Here is a 19,874-nt window from a genome sequence, read left to right on the forward strand (position 1 = left end):
CATTTTTCTATTATTTTTAGTAGAATTGATTTCCTACTGCGTACATAGAATTATGCTGTTTCCTGGCCCTTGAGTGGCTCAAATTCAGGTAATTTGTCTGTAATGATTTTGTTCCTTTTGCTTCTTCCAGTCTTACTTCCCAAAGGAATTCACAAGGAATAATTTAGACCCCAAACTTTCACATCTCTTCATCTCTTTCACAGATGGATTCCATAGCATTCTGGGTGTTTCAGAGGAATTTAGGGATACAGATAATTATCTCAAATGAGATGTCAGCTCTGAATATTTAGAAAACTGATTGTCCAGGCCTAGACTGGGAATGGATCCTGTGTTTTCAACACAAGGAATTTATGTTGTGAGGCAGAACATCCTCTTGGGTCAATGCTGTGTGCTGAGTGCAGAAATTGCACCAGTTGGCTTTTCCCAAATGTGTAAATTATTGGGATCCAGCTCAGCTGGGACTTCTGGCCTCACTGTAGCTTCTCACAGATGAAACCTAACACCTTCCACTCAGCTGAAACTCAGCAATCTTTCCAAGGAAAAAATTCAAACCCTGTATTGGAGATTGGTTGGGGAATAGGACCCCCCCAGTCCTCCATTTCTGAGGTCTAAGGAGTAAAACTGTTATGACAAAGGAAAATCACAGAATCACTCATTAGTTTGGATTAGAAGGGTAAAGGATAAATCATCTCATGCTGTTGGAACCCTGGTTACTGAAAATTCAGACTTTCTGTGCTGACAAGCCTGACCCCCAAGAGAACACTGCCTTTGACCTGAGGCTGTGGAGAAGGCTTCCAAAATTAAATGATAAAACTAAGATTGTGAGTGTATAGTTTGAATTAATGTGTGTAATATCGCATAGTGGAAAACTTAGAATTAAACATTTCAGAATGTAGTAATAAATATATAACAAAATAGAAGTTTTAAAAGAGAAATTAATCCTTCTTCTTTATGAGCTTAAGTAGCATTATATGATTAGATAAAAAAGTCCACATTGTGAAACACAACTAGTTAGTTATTAACTTAAAAGTAAAAATAATTTAAGTATCATTTCTTCATTAGACAATTTGTCCTTAAAAAGCCTTATAGAGAAAAAAATACAGCTCCATTTTGTAGTGTGTTAGTAAAGTACTGTAAAACTCACAGTTTGTGAGACTGTAATATAAATAAAAACTAATAAACATCTGAAATAGCATTTCACACTTTTAATCCCAACCCTAACAAAAAAAAAAAAAAAAAAAAGAAAACTCAACATTATGCCACAGGCCTTGGGCACTTCCAGGGATCCAGGGGCAGCCACAGCTGCTCTGGGAATTCCATCCCAGCCCCTCCTCACCCTCCCAGCCAGGAATTCCCAGTTCCCAATCTCCCATCCATCCCTGCCCTCTGGCAGTGGGAGCCATTCCCTGTGTCCTGTCCCTCCATCCTTGTCCCCAGTCCCTCTCCAGCTCTCCTGGAGGGTACCAGGAGCATTTCCCTTTTCCCTCAAGTTCTTTGGGACTTGGAAGTGCCCAGTGTGGGATATTGAAAGGACCCAGTGCTAGACCATGGCAGCTTTACTGATCTCAGTCCTGTCCAGCAGGCGAAGATGCAGCCTCATTTTTCTGGGTAACCCATGATTTAGGAGCTGCCTTTCTGCTCTGCTGCTTCTCTGAGCTTTTGATGGCTGTTCTAGGAAATGGGAACTCACACAGATTGATTGAAGGTGTTCTGGATGATGTTTACCTGCTGGGATAAACCTATGGACACTTTTTCCATGAGAGTTTTTCCTCAAAATACTTCCTGTCATATTTTCTTGCCCTTTTTAATTAGAATTGAAGATATTTTTCCCTTTAACTACAGGCACCAGGGATGCAGAGGATTGGAAGAGGAATAACTTTTTCTTGCACTTTTTAATTAGAATTGAATTTTTTTTTTCCCCTTTAGCTGCAGGGATGCAGAGGACTGGCAGAGGAATAACGTTTTCTTGCACTTTTTAATTAGAATTTAAAATGTTTTTCCATTTAAGTGCAGGAGGGCAGAGGAATAACACAGTGTAACTCTGCTTTTGTTGGTACTTCCTTCTCAAACACCCCCAGCTTGCAAATCAAATGGTTTCTTTACCTGCTCTGCTGCTCCTGAGGTCGCCTTTTTTAGGCAGTGGTTGTAACTCGAGGCTTGCTCCGAGCTGCTTCTTGGAATTGGAGTGGAACAGCCCCAGTTTGATGAAGGATGAGTCTCACAGAGCTGGGCAGCAGCTCTCAGCCCCATGAATATGGATGATGCAGCTGTGGCATCCCACAACTTCACATCCAGCCCTAAAGCCAGGCTCTGTCCCCCCAAAAGTATCCCAAAATCTCCCAGGAACCCAGTGGGGAACAGCTGCCACATTCAGTGGGGATTGGGCTCGGGTGGCACACGGTGACATAATGTGTCTTTGCCCTCTGTAATCTTTTGCCCCTTCCACCATCCAGGCACACAAGAGCCGATTCAATTCTTAATCTTGGTGTAACAAAACCACCTCGTGGTTTGTGTGTTTGAGTTGATCTAAATTGGGATGGCAGGAGCTCTTGAATCCGACAGCTTTAGGCTATTTTAGGTGGTGAAAATCTGCCATTGGCACTATGGGAGGCATTTATAAGTAACAAGCTAATTATGTAAAATGCACACTGTCCACTTGTTAAGATCTTCTTAAAGTTTCATAATCTAATCAGAATTTGCTATGTATAACACTTGGCTTGTTGTCCTGCCCCCTGCCTTTTTAATGCCACTTTGTGGGGTGGGTGGGTGATCAATACAGGAAGGAAATGCTTTCCTTAATACTGGTTGGTGGAGTGTGCCCCACGTGCTGCTTTCATGCACAAGGGATTTGCCTTTCCATTCCTGAGCACAAATGCATTGCTTTGGAGTGGATCAGAAAATCAGAGGTTGGGTTGGAAGGGACTTTTAAATTCCACCCCCTGCCATGGGCAGGGTCACCTCCTGCTGTCCCAGGTTGCTCCAAGCCTCATCCAGCCTGGCCTTGGATGTGTATACACCTTCCAGGTATATAGTGCCTTACAGGGAAGAATTTCTTCCTTATATCTAGTCCAAATATCTCCTCTTTTAGTTTAAAACTCTTTCTGCTTATCATATTAAAAAAAGAAAATGGCTCTCCCTCTTTTTCCCGTTTTTTATGGATGCTGTGCAATCCACACAGTGGACTTTCCCTGTTCTGGGGTATATTGGTTAATGTGGCTCTTTGTTCAGACAGACTTTATGTAGTATAAAAAACCCAAAAGCAGGTATGTGCTGAACTCAGCAAGGATTCCTGAGGGTGTTCACCTGAAGTGTTGGCCAGGGTAGGTCTGGCTGAGGTCCTTGCCAGTGCTCTGTAGTCATGTCACATTGGAAAGGGAGCTGGGGTCTGTTAAAAACATCAATATTGATCTGTTTGCCCCCTCTGATTAACCCCAGTGCCAGCATCTGCTTCCCTTCCACAAAGCTGGGCCTGGGTGCAGCCCTTGGAGGAAGGGGGTGAAGGAGCACCAGGAGGTTGAGGGCAGATGTTCACAGTTGGTTCTTTCCCTTTTCCTCTTGCTGGGACAGGTTGAGGTGTGGAGGAGCAGGGCTTTGGGGGCTGGGGGATGGTGGGGAAGGAAGGAAGGAAGGACCCCCAGTGCCCCTGAGTCGGGAGCAGAACTTGGTTTGGGGTGTTGGTGACTTCCTGGGAGCCTGTTCCAGGATGGAGCAGCAAGAACAGATTCCCCTTCACTGGTGGCTCATCCTTACCTGTGCTTGAAACCCTGGCCAGGGCTGCTTTGTTTAGCTGAGGTTTAACCACTAAGTCCTGTTTGGGGCTGGTGAAGCCTCAGGAGTGCAAGGCTCCTCCAGGAAGTCATTCACAAGACACCTTTGGGCCTGGGATGAGTTTCCTGCCAGAGCCTTTGAGTGTCTTCCTGTTGAGTTTTGTAAGGAATCGACCTCTGTGCTCACAAGGGGTTCCTACAACCTGTGCTGGGGCTCAGGATGAGGATAAACTTCCACCACCCCATCACCCCAAAGCCTCTGGTGCATCCTGCTCTGTGCAGTGCCCTGAATGTTTGTTTTTTCACCTGTTTAGTTTTGAAACCTGCCACAAGGATAATGTGACATTAGAGTGGAAAAGCTATCGGGGCTGTGCAGGGGAGGAATTGCAGACCCGTAAACTGCTCCCAAAATAGCTGAGATGATGTGTCAAACCGCCCAACCATCCCAATCCTCCATGAGCTGACCTCCCAGGGATATCTAATAGGGGCTGGTAACGTTGGGAGGGGAGGGGGAGCTGACACCCCTCCTCCCTGAATCCATATGCTTGTTTCTAGAAGTTGTCATTTATCCAGAAGTTGACCGAGAGCCAGTCTCTGCTTCCAGCTGGGACCTCCAGGTCCTGGATGTAAAACCAGGGCTGGGGAAGGAGGAAGAAGCTCATTCTCCAGTTATTTTTCTGTCCAAATGAACTCACCAAGCTCTTTGCACTCGCTGTGCTTCCCTCAAAGGTTTAATTGCATTTGTGTTGTCCGGACAGTAAACTTGATTTTCTCTTTAGCTGCTGTGCTGCTGCAGCATGTGTGAGTGCACAGGGATATCTCCAGGCAGCCAGGGAAGCTGCTGCCTTGGCTGCAAGGAGTTCCTTGCCTGGCTGCCAGGCTCTGTGGTCTGGGCAAGGGCAGCTCTGTGGCTGCAGCATCGGCTGGGAACAGAGCGGGCAGTGTTGGGATGGACGGCACCACCGATCCCCCAGATGGGAGAAGGCAGGGACAGGCCAGCAGGGCAGCCTTCACCCCCCAGAGAGGACAGAAGGGCTGGCTGAGGTGTGAGGAGACCAGCAGGAATTCAGTGGGAAGTCAGATGCGTTCCCTGGCAGGGGGAGACTGACACTGACACATGTGCCCAGTGTGCCCGTGGGTGGGAGCCCTGCTGGGGACCTGGGAGCCTGGGCTGGGATTGCTCCCAGCTGCATCCAACCCAGCCTGGGATTGCTCCCAGTCCCATCCAGCCCAGCCTGGGATTGCTCCCAGCCCCATCCAACCTGGCCTGGGATTGCTCCCAGCCCCATCCAACCTGGGATTGCTCCCAGCCCCATCCAACCCGGCCTTGGACACTTCCAGGGGTTCAGGGACAGGCACAGCTTCTCTGGACACCCTGTTTTTCACCAGTCCAGAACTTTTTTGTAGCACCTCATCTAAATCTCTTTATTGAAAACCATTCCCCCTTGTCCTATTCCTGTTGGAGCCCTGGCTGCTGAGAATTTCAGATTTCTGTGCTGCCAGGCACTGACCCCCAGAGAACACTGCATTGACCTGAGGCCATGGAGAAGCTTCCAGAATGGAATTACAGAACTGGGATTGTGGGTGTGGAGTTTGGATAGAAGTGTGTGATATCACAGGGTGGGAAACTCAGAGTTTAAGGGTTTAGAATATGGGAATGGATATAAAGCAAGAGGGAGGTTTTGGGGTGGAGGCTGGGCCGCTTTCTCCTTCTTCTTCACCTTCTTCCTTCTCCTCCATGGGTTTGGGTGGTTTTGTGTAATTGGTTAAAAAGTCCCCATTGCAGCCATGGGTGATTGGTTATTGGGTTAAAAGTGAAAATAATTGAGGTGTCATTTCTTAATTAGACAGTTGATCCTTAAAGGCCTTGCAGAGAGAGAGATGGGGCTGCATTTTTAGTTTGTGAGAGTGAAGTGCTGCAGAACTCAGGGTTTGTGAGAGTGTGACAGAGATAAGAACTGATAAACATCTGAGTCCCAACAAGAAACACCATCTCACACATTTAATCCTGACCCTGGCAGAAAAGAAGATAAGATTTGACATATTCCTTTCTAATTATCTGTAAAAAGTCTCTCTCTCTCTTTTAAGAATCCTTTAAGCCCTGGAAGGCCCCAGTTGGTAAAATATCAGTGTGCTGCGTGCTTGACACCTCTGGGCTGTTCCTGCTGCCATCCAAAGGGTTCCAGAGTGCAGAGGGATTCAATATTAAATGTCCAAATTCTGTAGCTGGAGCAGGAAGCATCTTGCAGGTGGTTGGGAACCCAACAGCTGCCCTTTGGGGTCAAATCCAAGGTTTCTCCCGACAGTCATGGATCTCTGGAGGTCCAAGGAGAGCTGGGAGCAGTGGTGTGGCTCCTGACATGTCCTGTGGTTTAAAGGCTTCCTGAGCCCTCGTGTTTCATCACCCAGCTGGCTGGACCTCCCTTTCCTGAGTTTGTTTAATCCATTTTGGAGTCTGTTCGTCCTTCTGGGCTTCACAACATCCGGTGGCATCGAGCCTTGACGTTTGATGGTGTGCACTTTGGAAAAATGGCTCCCTTCTCAATGCCTGCCATTTATTATTGTCATTATTTTATTATTTTTTTAATGCTGTGCCTGGTCTGAGTCAAAAGGTCTGATCCCTGCACTGCCCTGGGCAGAGCTCTCCCAGCCCTGGCTGGATCTGCAGGATTTGGTCAGGCCTTGGGTCAGGGGATTGAGCTGGAGAGAGCCAGAAGGATGGGCAGGAGGTGTTGGGAGCTGGAATTACCCTTTTGAAGGAATGTCCTTACCCTCTGTGTGGTGCTCTCTGATTCCTTCTTGGTGAACCTGCTGGAATAAATAAAAAGCAGCATCAGTGCAAGAAGCACAGGGAACAAACATTTATGGGGCTTTTGGGCCTCTTTGTTTAGATTTCAAATGCCAAATCTCATTTATTCTGTGCATCTCTTCCCAGATAAGGGAAGCGGGTGAGAAAGATCACGAACTTGGATTTTCTTTGCTTGGAACAGAAAATCAAAGCTATTTCTGCTATTTCTGCAGGATTTTAGATGGCACTTTGGCTTCTAGGAATTTGGCATTTGTGGTAGAGGCAGATGGGTTTCCATGGGGCTCAAGTCTGCCATGAGAAACTCAGACCACTGAGCCCCTGGGCCACTTCCTTTGGTCTCCTCTCTTTAAAGTCTTGTATAAATTCTTTTGCTGTGTTCTCTCATGTGATCCATGACATTTGTGGTCCTTTCCTGGTCCTGAATCCCACCAAAAACTGCTCAAAAGCAAGGCAGGGTGATGATGCATATTTTGTATAAGTGCCATCTGGAAATGTCCTTTGTCTTCTGTGTCATTTTAGGCCCAATTTTAGATTAAAAATCATGGAATATATTGAGTTGGAAGGGACCTGCAAGGATTGAGTTCAACTCCTGCACAGGACACCTCAACAATCTCACCCTGTGCCTGAGAACATGAATTTCTCTGACCCTGTGTCAGGGGTGGGGCTGAGATCCTGGGATGAAAGGATATTCAGTAGTATTAAAAAAACCCCTGAAACCCACAAACTATTCCCCCCTCCCCCAAAAAGACCCCAGACAAATGCCCCAATATTTAAAAAATCTGTCCCTTTTTGGGCTTTTGATTTTTTTTTCTCCCCTCCAGACCAAGTGGAGTTAATGAGTTAGAACAAATGTTTTATTTTTGTCTCTGGGTTAATTCTTCATCTTCCATTGCACTTTTCCTGCTTCCCTGCATCAAAACTCCCAACTTCTCCTTGCCTATGCTGCAGCAGGCTCCAGGCCAAAAGAAATCATGTTAGACTAAAAAATTAAAATAAATAAAATAAATAAATTAAAATAAATTAAATAAAAATAAGCAGTGGCTGGACAAGGAGCAGGGGTTTGGGCTGGGGGTCCAGGAGCTGTCCAGCCAAGGAGGGGATGGTGTGGGGGGATAATTCCTGGCACAGGCTGCCAGGGGCACAGCTAATGCCTCTTAAATCGGCACTGAAAGCCCCTGTTGCCGCCTGGCCCGTGCATTCCACTGGCACCAAATCCTTTGTAAATCTCCCTGATTGCTGTTTCATTCTTGAGAGGATGAAGGGGAGAGGAAACAACCTTTCCCTCCCCGCCCTCTTTCTCTGCTTCTGCTTGTTTGTGGACAGAGTGGGTCCTTCCAGGGGAGTTGGGTCTTGGGGCTGAGGTGTTTACCTAAAATCAAATTGTCTTTTGCTCTGATGGGCTGGAAACCTCCTGAATAAGGTGTAAGGAGAGGAGAGGGGAAAAGAGGAGAAATTCTTCAGCTTTGTGGCTTAGGTGCACCACCAAAGACCCAAAATTGGTTCTTTCCTCTGCTGGGTTTGTTCCCCCTCGCTGGGGAAGGGAGGGTAAATCCTCCCTTCAGTGAGTTTGAATTCATACCCTGTGCTCTGCAGGAGAGGGGAATGCTGCAGCAGCTTGGAGGAGTTCCCTGTGGTGCTCCTGATGGCCACGGTGCCAGAAGAGCTGTTCCTCATGGCACCTCCATCCCATAAAGTCCTCTGCAGGAATGGGAACACCTCCAGCCCTCCACAGCTGAATTGAGTCACATCTGCCCTGCTCATCCACTGAGAGACTTCTTCCTTTATCTGTCACATCCCAAACTTTTTGGTAATTTGTCCAGGGGAAGGTGAGGAAATCGGATGGAAGTTTATTTAAACATGCAGCAACCATCCTGTTTCTGGGAGAACACCACCTGTGTTTTGTCCCATTCCCAGAGGAATCCCTTCTGAACTGATTTGAGAACCTGCTGGTGCTTGGAGTGCAGTGTTCTCCCCAGTGCAGGCCTGGGGGAATCTCCCAACTTCCACATGAGCTTCATCTCCATCTGAAATGGGAAACTCTGTGGTAGCATCCAAAAGGGATTTTGGGGTCAGAGTGGTTGCTGAGTGTTGGAGGCACTCAGGAAAGCTGTGCTGGAAAGGGACAAGCTGGAGGTTTGCACCATTGGTTTATTTTGGCCAGAAGCAGCTGTTGTTTTCCCTTTTTGCTGGAATAACTCTGGGTAGGAGCTGAGTGTGTGGATCCTTCCATGTCCATGTGTCCATCCTGAGATGGCTCAGGATGCCACTGTATGGCTCTATCCAGGCATGGCTGAAGAGAGCTTGAGTGATTGAAACCTACAAGAATCTACACTTTTTTTTTCCCTAAAAAAAAAACCCCAAAAATCTGTTTGAGCAGATTCCATAAGGAGATTGATGCTTCCTTCCCTGGTAGAGTGGGATCAGCTGGGTTGGAACTTCCCCTGTGCTGTTGCTTTTATCCTCTCTCCTCCTCCTTCCCATTGCTCAGAAGCTGATCCAAGGACCTTAGCTGATTTCCCTCTGTCCTAAAATCCCAAAATCTTCCACTGGAAAAACCCATCAAGCACATGCTCATCTTTGGAGCAGGGCTGTGAGGTTTGGCTGCATGCTGTGAACTTGGAAGGCCCTCTCACCCCTCCTTGGTGTTTTTGGGAGTGTGTAACGTTGTAGGAACCCCTGAGGGAGCTGGGGGTGCTCAGCCTGCAGAAAAGGAGACTCAGGGCTGCCCTCATCACTCTCACAGCTCCTGAAAGGTGGCTGGGCTCAGGTGGGGCTGGGCTCTGTCTGCAGCAGCACTGACACAACCAGAGCACACAGCCTCCAGCTGTGCCAAGGGAAATACAGGTTGGATAGCAGGGAAAAGTTTTTCCCAGAAAGAGTGATAAAGTTCTGGAATGTTCTGCCCAGGGAGGTGGTGCAGTCCCCATCCCTGGGTGTGTTTAACAAAGCCTGGATGTGGCACTGGGTGCCAGGGCTGAGTTGAGCTGTTGGGGCTGGGTTGGACTCGATGGCCTTGAAGGTCTCTTCCAACCTGGCCATTCTGGGAATTCTGTGATTCTGTGTGTGTAGCAGCCTCTATTTTGGGGGCTGTAACTCCTCTAGAAGCTGCCACTGAGATTTGGGCACTGCTGACTAAGGAGGAAGTGACATTTGAGAGGTTGTCACCTAAAGAAAGTTCTGGCCACGCTAATGAGAGGGCGATAAGGATCAAAACGGCCACTGGGGCAGAATTGTGGTGGGAATAGCTGAGCTCTTTGCTGGAGTTTCCAATTGCTTTGTTCAGTGGTCTCCCACAGCCTGTCCCCATTGTTTGGGGACAATGACAGGGAGAGGTGAGCCCAGGGCAGAGCTGGTTGGGAATGGACCCGAGGGAAGAGAGCTGGCACGGCCATGAGGGATGGTGGAACTCGCAAAGATGAGTTTTAGCAAAGCTGGGTTTGGTTCCTAGCTGGGGTTCAGCGCTGTCTGTAAAGGCCTGGGTGGTTTGCATTCCCTCAGGCTGGGAAAAACACTTTTCCTCCTGTCACCTTCCTCGATCCTCACAATGTCACAGCATCCTGTCAGGGGATCACTGGGAACGTTACACCGGGAGAGGGGTGAGGTGGAAGTGGAGAATTCCGACAGAACAATCTTTGTGAACACAGTGCTGAGATTTCATTTTGGGAGGTTTGGAGAATCCACAGCCTTATTTTTATGTAATATCAGGAGATCTGGGATATTTTTCAGTTCATGTGAGCACTTAAAACTGTAAATATTTAAAAACCCAAACAAGACAGTGCAGAATGAGGTGGTTGAGCCTTCCACGTCCAGCTCTTCTTCCAAATATCAAATCTTCATCACTCACCCTGAAATTCAGATTTTTTTTCTTGGACTTTTGGGTTTTTATACTTCAAATATTCAATATTTTGTGGGAGGAGGAGTGTGATAAATCAATTTAGGAAATATTCACAGAGTGGGAATGTGATGATAGGAGAGAGAGAGAGCAACTGGAGGTTACTGGGTGCAAAATCAAATAATATAGGCCTGGTATCCAGCATAACTCAGACTCCTTGAGCTGTGCAATCATTAATTTAGGTGTTGTGGCGAAGACTCATGGTCAAGTTGTCAATTTTGCAGAAGCTTTTTTAATTATTAAAGGAAAAGTGGTGGAAAGAGAAGAGAAAGGGCTGAAAGTGTGGCAATTCCACAGGAAAAAATTAATGTGGAGAGTGGAACTAGATTTAATCCAGTCATTGTACAGATGGACCAAAGAGAAATTTCCTAACAGAGGAGGAAGTGAGATAGGAATGCAGAATTTCAGCAGCCCTGTCATTCCAGATGGGAGCAGCTCACCTTGGATCCCAGCTCCAGTGGCACTTGCAAAGGAAACTCTGGAGCACCTCAAAACTGAGGGTGCACTCACAGGTCTGTGTAGGTGCCTTAAATCTGCCTCATCCTGCTCAAATCCCCACCAGGAAAGTCCCCACTTCAGCCAGGGAAAATCCAGGGGCACTGATGGAAGTGTGAACTGATGAGGCCATACAAACTCTTGACCCCTGGGATGAGTGGGAAGCAGGATCTGTCTTGAATTGCCTCTTGGAAGGGCAATAATTCCATGATGTCACTGATAAAACTTGGCCTGTGTAGTGGCCAGGGCTCTGCTTGGGATCTCTCCCAAATCCTTGGGTGATTGAACTCCAGGGGGAAAAAAAAAATGTAAATAGCAATGTTTGAGATGAAGCTCACTACCAAGGAAGTGACACCAGTAGAGTGTGTGCAAACCAGATGGGTCTTGCTTTTTACACCAATTAATGATAAACCTTCTGATTTCCTGACTTCAGACTGGTGGAACTGGAATGGGAATGGCACAAATGATGCTGCAAAGGTCCCTCTCAGTGTGGGGGGTGTGGCACAGGGCAGCCAGGTCTTTCCTGAGGTTTGGATGTAGAAATTGGGCATTAAAGATTAGAACCACAGAATATCCTGAGTTGGAAGGGACCCGTGAGATGCAAAATTCTGAAGCAGAAATTGAAAATCCTGAATTCTATGAACCATCTCTTGGCACTGGAGGTTGATGTTGCTCTCAGAGTTAATTTCCAGAGAGATAAAGCCTCCTGGGTTGTGTGCAATGAGCTGTTTGCTCTCTCTCCAGGCTCCTGGTGGACACTCTCAGAACCCTTTGGAATCTTGGAATCTGGCTTGAAACAGTTGGGCTTAGAACAGCTGGTTCTTAGCTCAGAACCAGCTAAGTTTGGCTTAGATGGTCTTGGCTTTAAGACCATCCAGTTTCAACCTTTTTCCACTTAGAGGTGCCCACTCCATCTCCCACTCAGCCCCTTCCTGGAGCAAAACAACACAATCACAGGGTTCTGGCTGGCAGCTCGGTGGTAACAACTGTGCCTTGGGTGTGTAAAAAACAAAAACACACACATGCACACAGCCCCTGAAACATTTCCTTGGCAAGAACAGCTTGGCCTTTGTGAGGAGCTGAGAAAGCGTCCGACTGACACCGTTGCCTTACAGGACCTCGCTCAGCTGAGGTTGCATAAAAGGGCTTTATGGGATTAGGAGGGCTCCATGCAGCAGCGTGTCAGGTGGGGCAGCTCTCCCTGGCTCTGCCTGGCCTTTGTGATTGATGCCACGCTCTGCAAAGTGCCACCTCTCCCCTGTCCCCAGCGCCTCTGGAATGTGCCTGCGGAGCCGAGGGCCCCCGGAGGGAGAGCGTGTGTGGGGCTGGGTGTGTGGCTTCTGCTCTTCACCTGGCAGGGTTCTGTGTGCTGGTGAGGGAAAACCCCCTTTCCTCCTCAATTTACTCCTTGGCTTGTCCCAGGGATGCCTCTGAGCAGTGATGGGTGGGTCTCTGTTCATCCTGGTGTTCCATGGTTGTTGTTCTGCCAGCTGTGGGAGAGTTGTGGCTCTGTGAAGCACCATGAATCCCATTTCCTGCCATCTGCTGGTCCCTAGATCTTGGTTTTGTGTGTGTTTTGGTGACTTCTGTCACGTAAACACCATTGCTGTCAGCCAGTTTTGGAAGGCTGATCTGTGGGAACCTGGACTTTGAAGCATCCCAAAGCCAAGCTTCTGCTCTTCACCTGGCAGGATTTCTGTGTGCTGGTGAGGGAAAACCCCCTTTCCTCCTCAATTTACTCCTTGGCTTGTCCCAGGGATGATTCTGAGCAGTAATGCAGGCAGTGATGGGTGGATCTCTGTTCATTGTTTTACCCAGGCTGCTGTTCTGCCAGCTGTGGGAGAGTTGTGACTTTCTGAAGCACCACGAATCCCATTTCCTGCCATCTGCTGGTCCCTGGATCTTTGTTTTGTGTGTGTTTAGGTGACTTTTGTTGGAGACACACACCATTGCTATCAGCCAGTTTTGGAAGGCTGATCTGTGGGACAGTGTAGTTTGAATTATCCCAAAGCCAAGCACTGGAGGGGGAAAAGGTGGGAAGAGGGTGAAAATCACCAATTGCTCTGCAGAAATCTTGGCTGCAGGATCAGTTCCCATCTCCCTCCTCCCTCCAAGAGCCATCTGCTACACCATCCTTGGAGCTTTTTTCCAGACCTTTTAGGTGAACAATCCCTGCTCAGCTGAAATTAAAAATGGGAAGAGGGAGCTTAGGAAATGCTTGGATGCCTCCTTCCCTCCCTCCCTGCCTCCCTCTCCTTTGCCAGCTGAGGGACTCTGGTGCCAGCCATGAAAGTTTGCAGGAATGAATCTTTGGAGTACCAGGAAAGCCAGGAATGAACATCCTGGAGATTTTGATACAGATTTTTGCTCCAGTGAAGCTCAGATTGAGGCACCTCTCTCCTGAATGAGCCTCCTGGGAGCTTTGGCTGAGTTTTGGGAGTTTTGGGAGGCACCAGGGCTGGGTGATGTCCCCCTCTCCTTGGGGAGCAGCTGGGACAGACCAGAAATGAAAGGGTTAAAATATGCTTCCAACAGATCTTGCTGTTCGGCCTTTCAGATTTTTTTTTTAAATTATTATTATTATTTTGGGGGGAGCAAAACTGGAGGGAAGATATTTTCCCATGTTTCCCACAAATCCCTCTGTGCTTTTATCACTGTGGGGTTTTTCTGGAGATATCAATACCTTTGAGTGTAGCTGAAGGAGAACATTTGCCTGCCCATCTTTGTTCTAGAAATGCCACCTGAGCCATTTTTGGTCCCTCCCTGAGATATCTGATATTAAATCACCTCATCAGTGCCTCAGTACTGGCTGGATCTGTTCTGGATGTGCCTGGCTGGGACTCAGGGCAGGATTTTGTGCCCCAAGGTTTGGGAGTTAAAGCATTCTGAGTCCCTGTGCTGCTGGCAGGGTGCATCCCACTGATTAGACAGAAATACTCATTAAAACCAACAAATCACTGCTCCTGTCTTGGGTTTTAGTGGTTGAAATGGCTTTTGAGGTATTAAAGAGTTTTTTTTTTTTCCTAGCCCTGCAACTGAAGAAGAAGCTGAGATGCTTTGGTTTTAAGGCTGCTTATTTTTTTTTATCTATTACATTTTTTTCTGACTCACTGAGGTTTGTTGGGTAGGTCAGTTTGTGGCACACTGACTGTCTTTGGGGCTGTGTTAGTTTTTTATGCTAAGAACTACGTGTACTTTATTCACAATAATTTTTTAATACTTATCACTTATATTAGACAGTCTGTCTCTAAAGTAATTCAGAAGTGTCACTGTCACAACAAAAGATGGAGGACAAGAAGAAGGAGGACAGGGCATGCTTGGATCTCTCTATCTTGCTTTTTGAACTTTTACTCTAAATCTTTAAAATTCTACTTTTTCACTTTGTGACAAATTCACTGTCGTTCTACCTAAGCTCTTGTGGCTTGTAAATCCTCACATGAAGTTGGCAGTTTTCTCCATGGGTTAAAATCAAAGGCACAGGTGGTTTTGACTCTGTGCCAAGGTCTCTGAGCCTCCTGCCAGGGTCTGGAGTCCTCCAGGGCAGCCAGAGGGATGTCCTGGGTTCTGACACTCCTGCAGCACAGGTGGGGCTTTAAGGGTTTCCAGCGTCTCAGCAAAGGAGCTGGAGGAGCTCCCTTCCCATTGCCATCACCCCCTTTTTCCCAGCGCTGTTAATTAGAGAGAAATACTCATTAAAACCAGCCAATCACCGCTCCTGCAGCACAGGTGGGGCTTTAAGGGTTTCCAGGATCTCAGCAAAGGGGGTGAGGATGCTCCCCTCCCATTGCCATCACCCCATTTTTTCCCAGTGCTCCTGCAGCACTGGAGATGTCCAAGCCCCCCAGCCTTCCCCAGACTGCAACATTCCAGCGTGTTCCCAGCCCTGGATCTCCACATTTTTCAGCCATTCTCCCTTCCTGGCTGTGGAATTTGTCTGCAGGTGCCGTGTGAGCCCGGGTGGGGGTTCCCATGGATGGTGGGGACTGGCACCTGGCCGGAGCAGGGCACAGCCAGCACAGTGGGGCACAGCAGGCTGGCCAGCCAAGCTCTCCTGAGCCCAGCAGATGTTCCTGCAGCCTCCCTGCTCCTGGGGACCGTGCCAGCCCGGTCCCCTGCCAGCAGCTGTCACTTGACAGCGGGAACAGTCCGCTGGCATCTTTTGTTGCCCACTGTAGAGTCAAGGACCTTGTGCTGGGAGAAGGCAGGGGAGGGAGGGAGGGAGGGGAGGCAAAGGGATGTGAATTTCTTTGGGTTATGGTTTTTTTTAGGTTTTGAGCTTGTTCTGTCTTGTAAAAGCTTTTGGCAGCATCTCCTGGAAAGTGTGTCCTGCTCTCCAGCCTCGGGCTGTGGCTCGCTGGGTTTTATGTCAGGATCTCTTCTGCTGAGGTTCTGTGCCTTCTCAGGGTGTCTCTTGAGCTCTGATGGGACAAATCATCCTCTGTCCCTTCTCCAGCTGGGTTCTGGCTCTGCTTGGGGTGCTAAAATGATTTTCTTGTTTATGCCCAGGACAGTGACAGTGATGTTGGTGTATTTTCGCCAGTTCCCCAAGTTCGTGCAGTGAGGCACCTGAAATGATTTCTTTCCACTTTCAGTTTTAAACACAGTCCTGTGGTGGAGGTGGCCCAAGTGTTTATGCCCAGACAAGCTCTGTGAGAGCTGGTAGGGAAATCCAGATATTTCCTCTTTGCTTTTTCCTGCTGCCACCTTGCACACACACTGTGCAGAGCCTCACTGTAAAATCAAGTCCATAGGGATGCTCAGCCAGGAGATCCTGATCCCACCAGTGATCCCATTTCTATCCCAGGCTGTATTTCATGGAATCCCAGAACAGTTTGGGTTGGAAGGACCTTAAAGACCGTCTAGATCCCAGCCCCTGTCCTGGGTGGGGATGCCACGAACTAGATCAGTTTCCAGTGTCCAGCCTGGACACTTCCAGGGATGGTGCAACCACAGCCTCTGTAAGCAACCTGTGCCAAGGCCTCACCACCCTCACAGGGCAGAATGTCTGAGCTGGGGGTGCTCAGCCTGCAGAAAAGGAGACTCAGGGCTGCCCTCATCCCTCTCACAGCTCCTGAAAGGTGCCTGTGCTCAGCTGGGCTGGGCTCTGTCTGCAGCAGCACTGACACAACCAGAGCACACAGCCTCAGCTGTGCCAAGGGAAATACAGGTTGGAGAGCAGGGAAAAGTTTTTCACAGAAAGAGTGATAAAGTTCTGGATTGGTGGTGGAGTCCCCATCCCTGGGTGTGTATAACAAAGCCTGGATGTGGCACTGGGTGCCAGGGCTGAGTTGAGCTGTTGGGGCTGGGTTGGACTCGATGACCTTGAAGGTCTCTCCCAACCTGGCCATTCTGGGAATTCTGTGAATTCTGTGAAAGGAAGGGGAAGTGGCAGGGCAGAAGCCCTGGCCAGAGCACACAGGTCTCCCCCACATGCCCAGCCAAGGCTGCAGCAGGAGCGTCCCCAGCCCCAAAGGTCTCTCTAAACCCATCTCTGCTTTGCTGTCTCTGCCAGCCCTGTGTTTCTGTGAATCCCTGCAGTCACTGTTTGCTTTCCTGCCCTCAGCACGGTGTCCCTTGTTTCTCGGCAGGCTGACGGGGAACGAACCCCTGACCATCCTCCCTCTGACCTCAGAAATGGAGGAGGCGGCCGCCAAGGCCCACTACAAGGTGTGTGACCGCCTGAAGCTGGAGAAGAAGCAGCGGCGGATGTGCCGGCGCGACCCCGGCGTGGCCGAGACGCTGATGGAGGCCATCAGCATGAGCGCCCTGGAGTGCCAGTACCAGTTCCGCTTCGAGCGCTGGAACTGCACCCTGGAGGGCCGCTACCGCGCCAGCCTGCTCAAGAGAGGTGGGGCTGGGGGCTGCAGGGGGGGCTGCAGGGGAGGGGGGGCTGGGGGCTGCAGGGGGGTCTGCAAGGGAGGTGGGGCTGGGGGGCTCCTCAAGAGAGGTGAGGCTGGGGGCTGCCGGGGGCTCCTCAAGGGAGGTGGGGCTGGGGGCTGCAGGGGGGTCTGCAAGGGAGCTGGGGCTGGGGGGCTCCTCAAGAGAGGTGAGGCTGGGGGCTGCAGGGGGCTCCTCAAGAGAGGTGAGGCTGGGGGCTGCAGGGGGTTCCTCAAGGGAGGTGAGTCTGGGGGCTCCTCAAGAGAGGTGGTGCTGGGGGCTGTGGGGGGGTCTGCAAGGGAGGTGGGGCTTGGGGGTCCTCAAGAGAGGGGGGTCTGGGGGCTGGGGGAGTTCTCAAGGAAGGTGAGTCTGGGGGGCTTCAGGAGGCTCATCAAGAGAGGTTGGTCTGGGGGCTTCAGGGGGTCCTCAAGAGAAATTAGTCTGGGGGGCTTCAGAGGGCTCATCAAGAGAGGTGAGTCTAGGGGCTTCGGGGGCTCCTCAAGGGAGGTGAGTCTGGGGGGCTTCAGGAGGCTCCTCAAGAGAGATGGGGCTGGGAGGCTCCTCAAGGAAGGTGAGTCTGGGGGGCTTCAGAGGGCTCCTCAAGAGAAATTAGTCTGGGGGGCTTCAGGGGGCTTGTCAAGAGAGGTGGGTCTGGGGGCTTCAGGGGGGCTCCGCAAGGGAGGTGAGTCTGGGGGCCTTCATAGGGCTCCTTATGGGAGGCAAGTCTGGGGGCTGCAGGGGGCTCCTCAAGGGAGGTGAGTCTGGGGGGCTTCAGAGGGCTCCTCAAGAGAAATTAGTCTGGGGGGCTTCAGGAGGCTCCTCAAGGGAGGTGAGTCTGGGGGGACTCAAGGGAGGGGATCTGGGGGGTCTTGGGATGTCTCTTCAAGAGAGGTGAGTCTGGGGGCTGCAGGGGGCTCCTCAAGAGAGGTTGGTCTGGGGGCTGTGGGAGTTCTCAAGGAAGATGAGTCTGGGGGGGTTTCAGAGGGCTCCTCAAGAAAAATTAGTCTGGGGGGCTTCAGGGGGCTCATCAAGAGAAGTGGGGCTGGGGAGCTCCTCAAGGGAGGTGAGTCTGGGGGGCTCCTCAAGGGAGGTGAGTCTGGGGGGCTTCAGGGTGCTCCTCAAGAGAGGTGAGTCTGGGGGTCTGGGGGCTCCTCAAGAGAGATGGGTCTGGGGGCTTCAGGGGGCTCCTCAAGACAAATTAGTCTGGGGGGCCTACTCAAGAGAGGTGAGTCTGGGGGCTTCTCAGGGGGGGAGGTGAGTCTGGGGGGTCTCCTCAAGGGAGGTGAGTTTAGGGGGTCTCAGGTGCTCCTCAAGAGAGGTGAGTCTGGGGGGTCTTGGGGTTCCTCAATAGAGGTGAGTCTGGGGGGCTCCTCAAGAGAGGTGAATTTAGGGGGTCTCAGGGTGCTCCTCAAGGGAGGTGAGTCTGGGGGTCAAGAGAGGTGGGTCTGGGGGGTCTTGGGGGTCTGCTCAAGACAGGTGAGTCTGGGGGGGGTCTTGGGGGTCTCCTCAAGACAGGTGAGTCTGGGGGGGGTCTTGGGGGTCTCCTCAAGACAGGTGAGTCTGGGGGTGTCTCTGCACTCACCCCCTGCCCCAATGGTCAGTCTGGGCCATCCTCTGCTGGTGGTGCTTGCCCCGAGATCCACCGAGAGCTCTGTGCGAGGCTGGAGCTCATCCCTGGAAGTGCAGGGCAGGCAAAGAATGTGCTAATGGGGGTAATTTATGGGCTTGCCCTGCCTGCTTCCCACTGCTGGCCCTGGCTGCTCTCCTTGGAGGCTGGAGGTGTTTGTGCAGGTCTCTGCAGCCAGGAGTTACGTTTTCTGCCCATTTCTGCTGGAAACTGAGCTGCTGCTGCAGGAGAGTGTTGGGAAGCTCTCAGAGCTGCCCCCTCTTTCTTTATTATTTCTCCTGTTCATTTCTCCTATTTATTTATGCCAGTCTCTCAGGAAAGAAGTTGAGAAAATGCTTTAAAAAGGCGTTTTTAAAGGAAATAAGGCAAACCAGAGTGTTCTGTGCTGTCCTGTTAGAGGGGGCAAGGGGAGCCCTGTCACAGTACAGGGCAAAACCGGCAGATGGCTGCGTGCTGTTACTGCCTTGGATGTGAGCAGTGGGTAATTCCCACACCTCTTCCCAGCAGCTCAGGTGGAGATGGCCAGAAGTTAGGAGTGTTGGAGGAGAAGGTGATATTTTTAGTGCTTTTCTTTGTACCACCATGTATAATCCAGTTTCTTCCACCCTCCCAGTAAAATCCAGTTCTTATTTCCAGGCTGCAGCACCATTTTACAGGCAGCATTTGGGGGTCTCCAGGGCTTTAGTGACTTCCAGAAAGTCCCACACTCAGCAATGGGCCTGGACCTGGAAAAGGCAGGGTGTGAAGGCTTTAGAGATAGGAGCAGAGGTTTGCAGGGCTAATTAGTGAGGAGGAGTAATCCAGAAGCACCGGGGCTTAACTAATGCACTGTCACTGACTGGTGGAAACAAGGAAAGTCCTTATGAAACCCAAGAGGTCCGGCCAGAGCTGCAAGACATTTAAAAATATCCCTGCATGCCAGAGGAGTCCCTGGATTAGTGGTGCCTTGGGGAAGCCAAGCACTTTCTCATGCTGACACCTGGAGGCCACAGCTCGTTCCTTCAGACCTGCCTGTCCCCTGGGCAGCCCAGCCAAGGGGCACTGCGGGGCAGCCTGGAGTTAAAACCCCACAGAGACGCCCCTGTCAGGGAGCTGGGTGATAAACGAGGGCTCTGAGGGCTGCAGGGCTCTGCTGCTGTCTCATTCTGCCGTGCTTTATATCCCTGCAGCATCTCTGCCCTGCCCCGCTGCTGTAAATCCTTCAGGTGCTGTTCCTGAGCAGTAACACGGCGCTCTGTAAATCTTCCTCCTCCTCCTCTGCAGGAGCTGCTGGTTCCTGGCTCAGCATTGCAGTGAGTGGTACCCCAGGGCAAAGGCTGGCGTGTATCACCCACCAGGACACAGCTTTCCAAATTCATCGCTGAGGGCTTGTTTCTCCTCCTCCAGGGAGAAAGGGGAAAAAAAACC

The 19,874-nt window shown here is 50.1% G+C and overlaps 1 protein-coding gene across 1 annotated transcript in view; it reads left to right on the forward strand.

Annotated features, from left to right (window-relative positions):
- Positions 1 to 19,874, forward strand: part of WNT9A (Wnt family member 9A) — a gene marked incomplete at its 5' end in the record, with an annotated part of 56,623 nt that overhangs the window by 22,956 nt on the left and 13,793 nt on the right. The window contains one exon of the mRNA XM_084211645.1: positions 16,552 to 16,811. Coding sequence (XP_084067771.1) covers positions 16,552 to 16,811 — 260 coding nt within the window. The remainder of the gene's footprint in view (positions 1 to 16,551; positions 16,812 to 19,874) is intronic.

This window comes from Fringilla coelebs (genome assembly GCF_963513975.1).
Source record: "Fringilla coelebs genome assembly, chromosome: 1".
Taxonomy (NCBI): domain Eukaryota; kingdom Metazoa; phylum Chordata; class Aves; order Passeriformes; family Fringillidae; genus Fringilla; species Fringilla coelebs.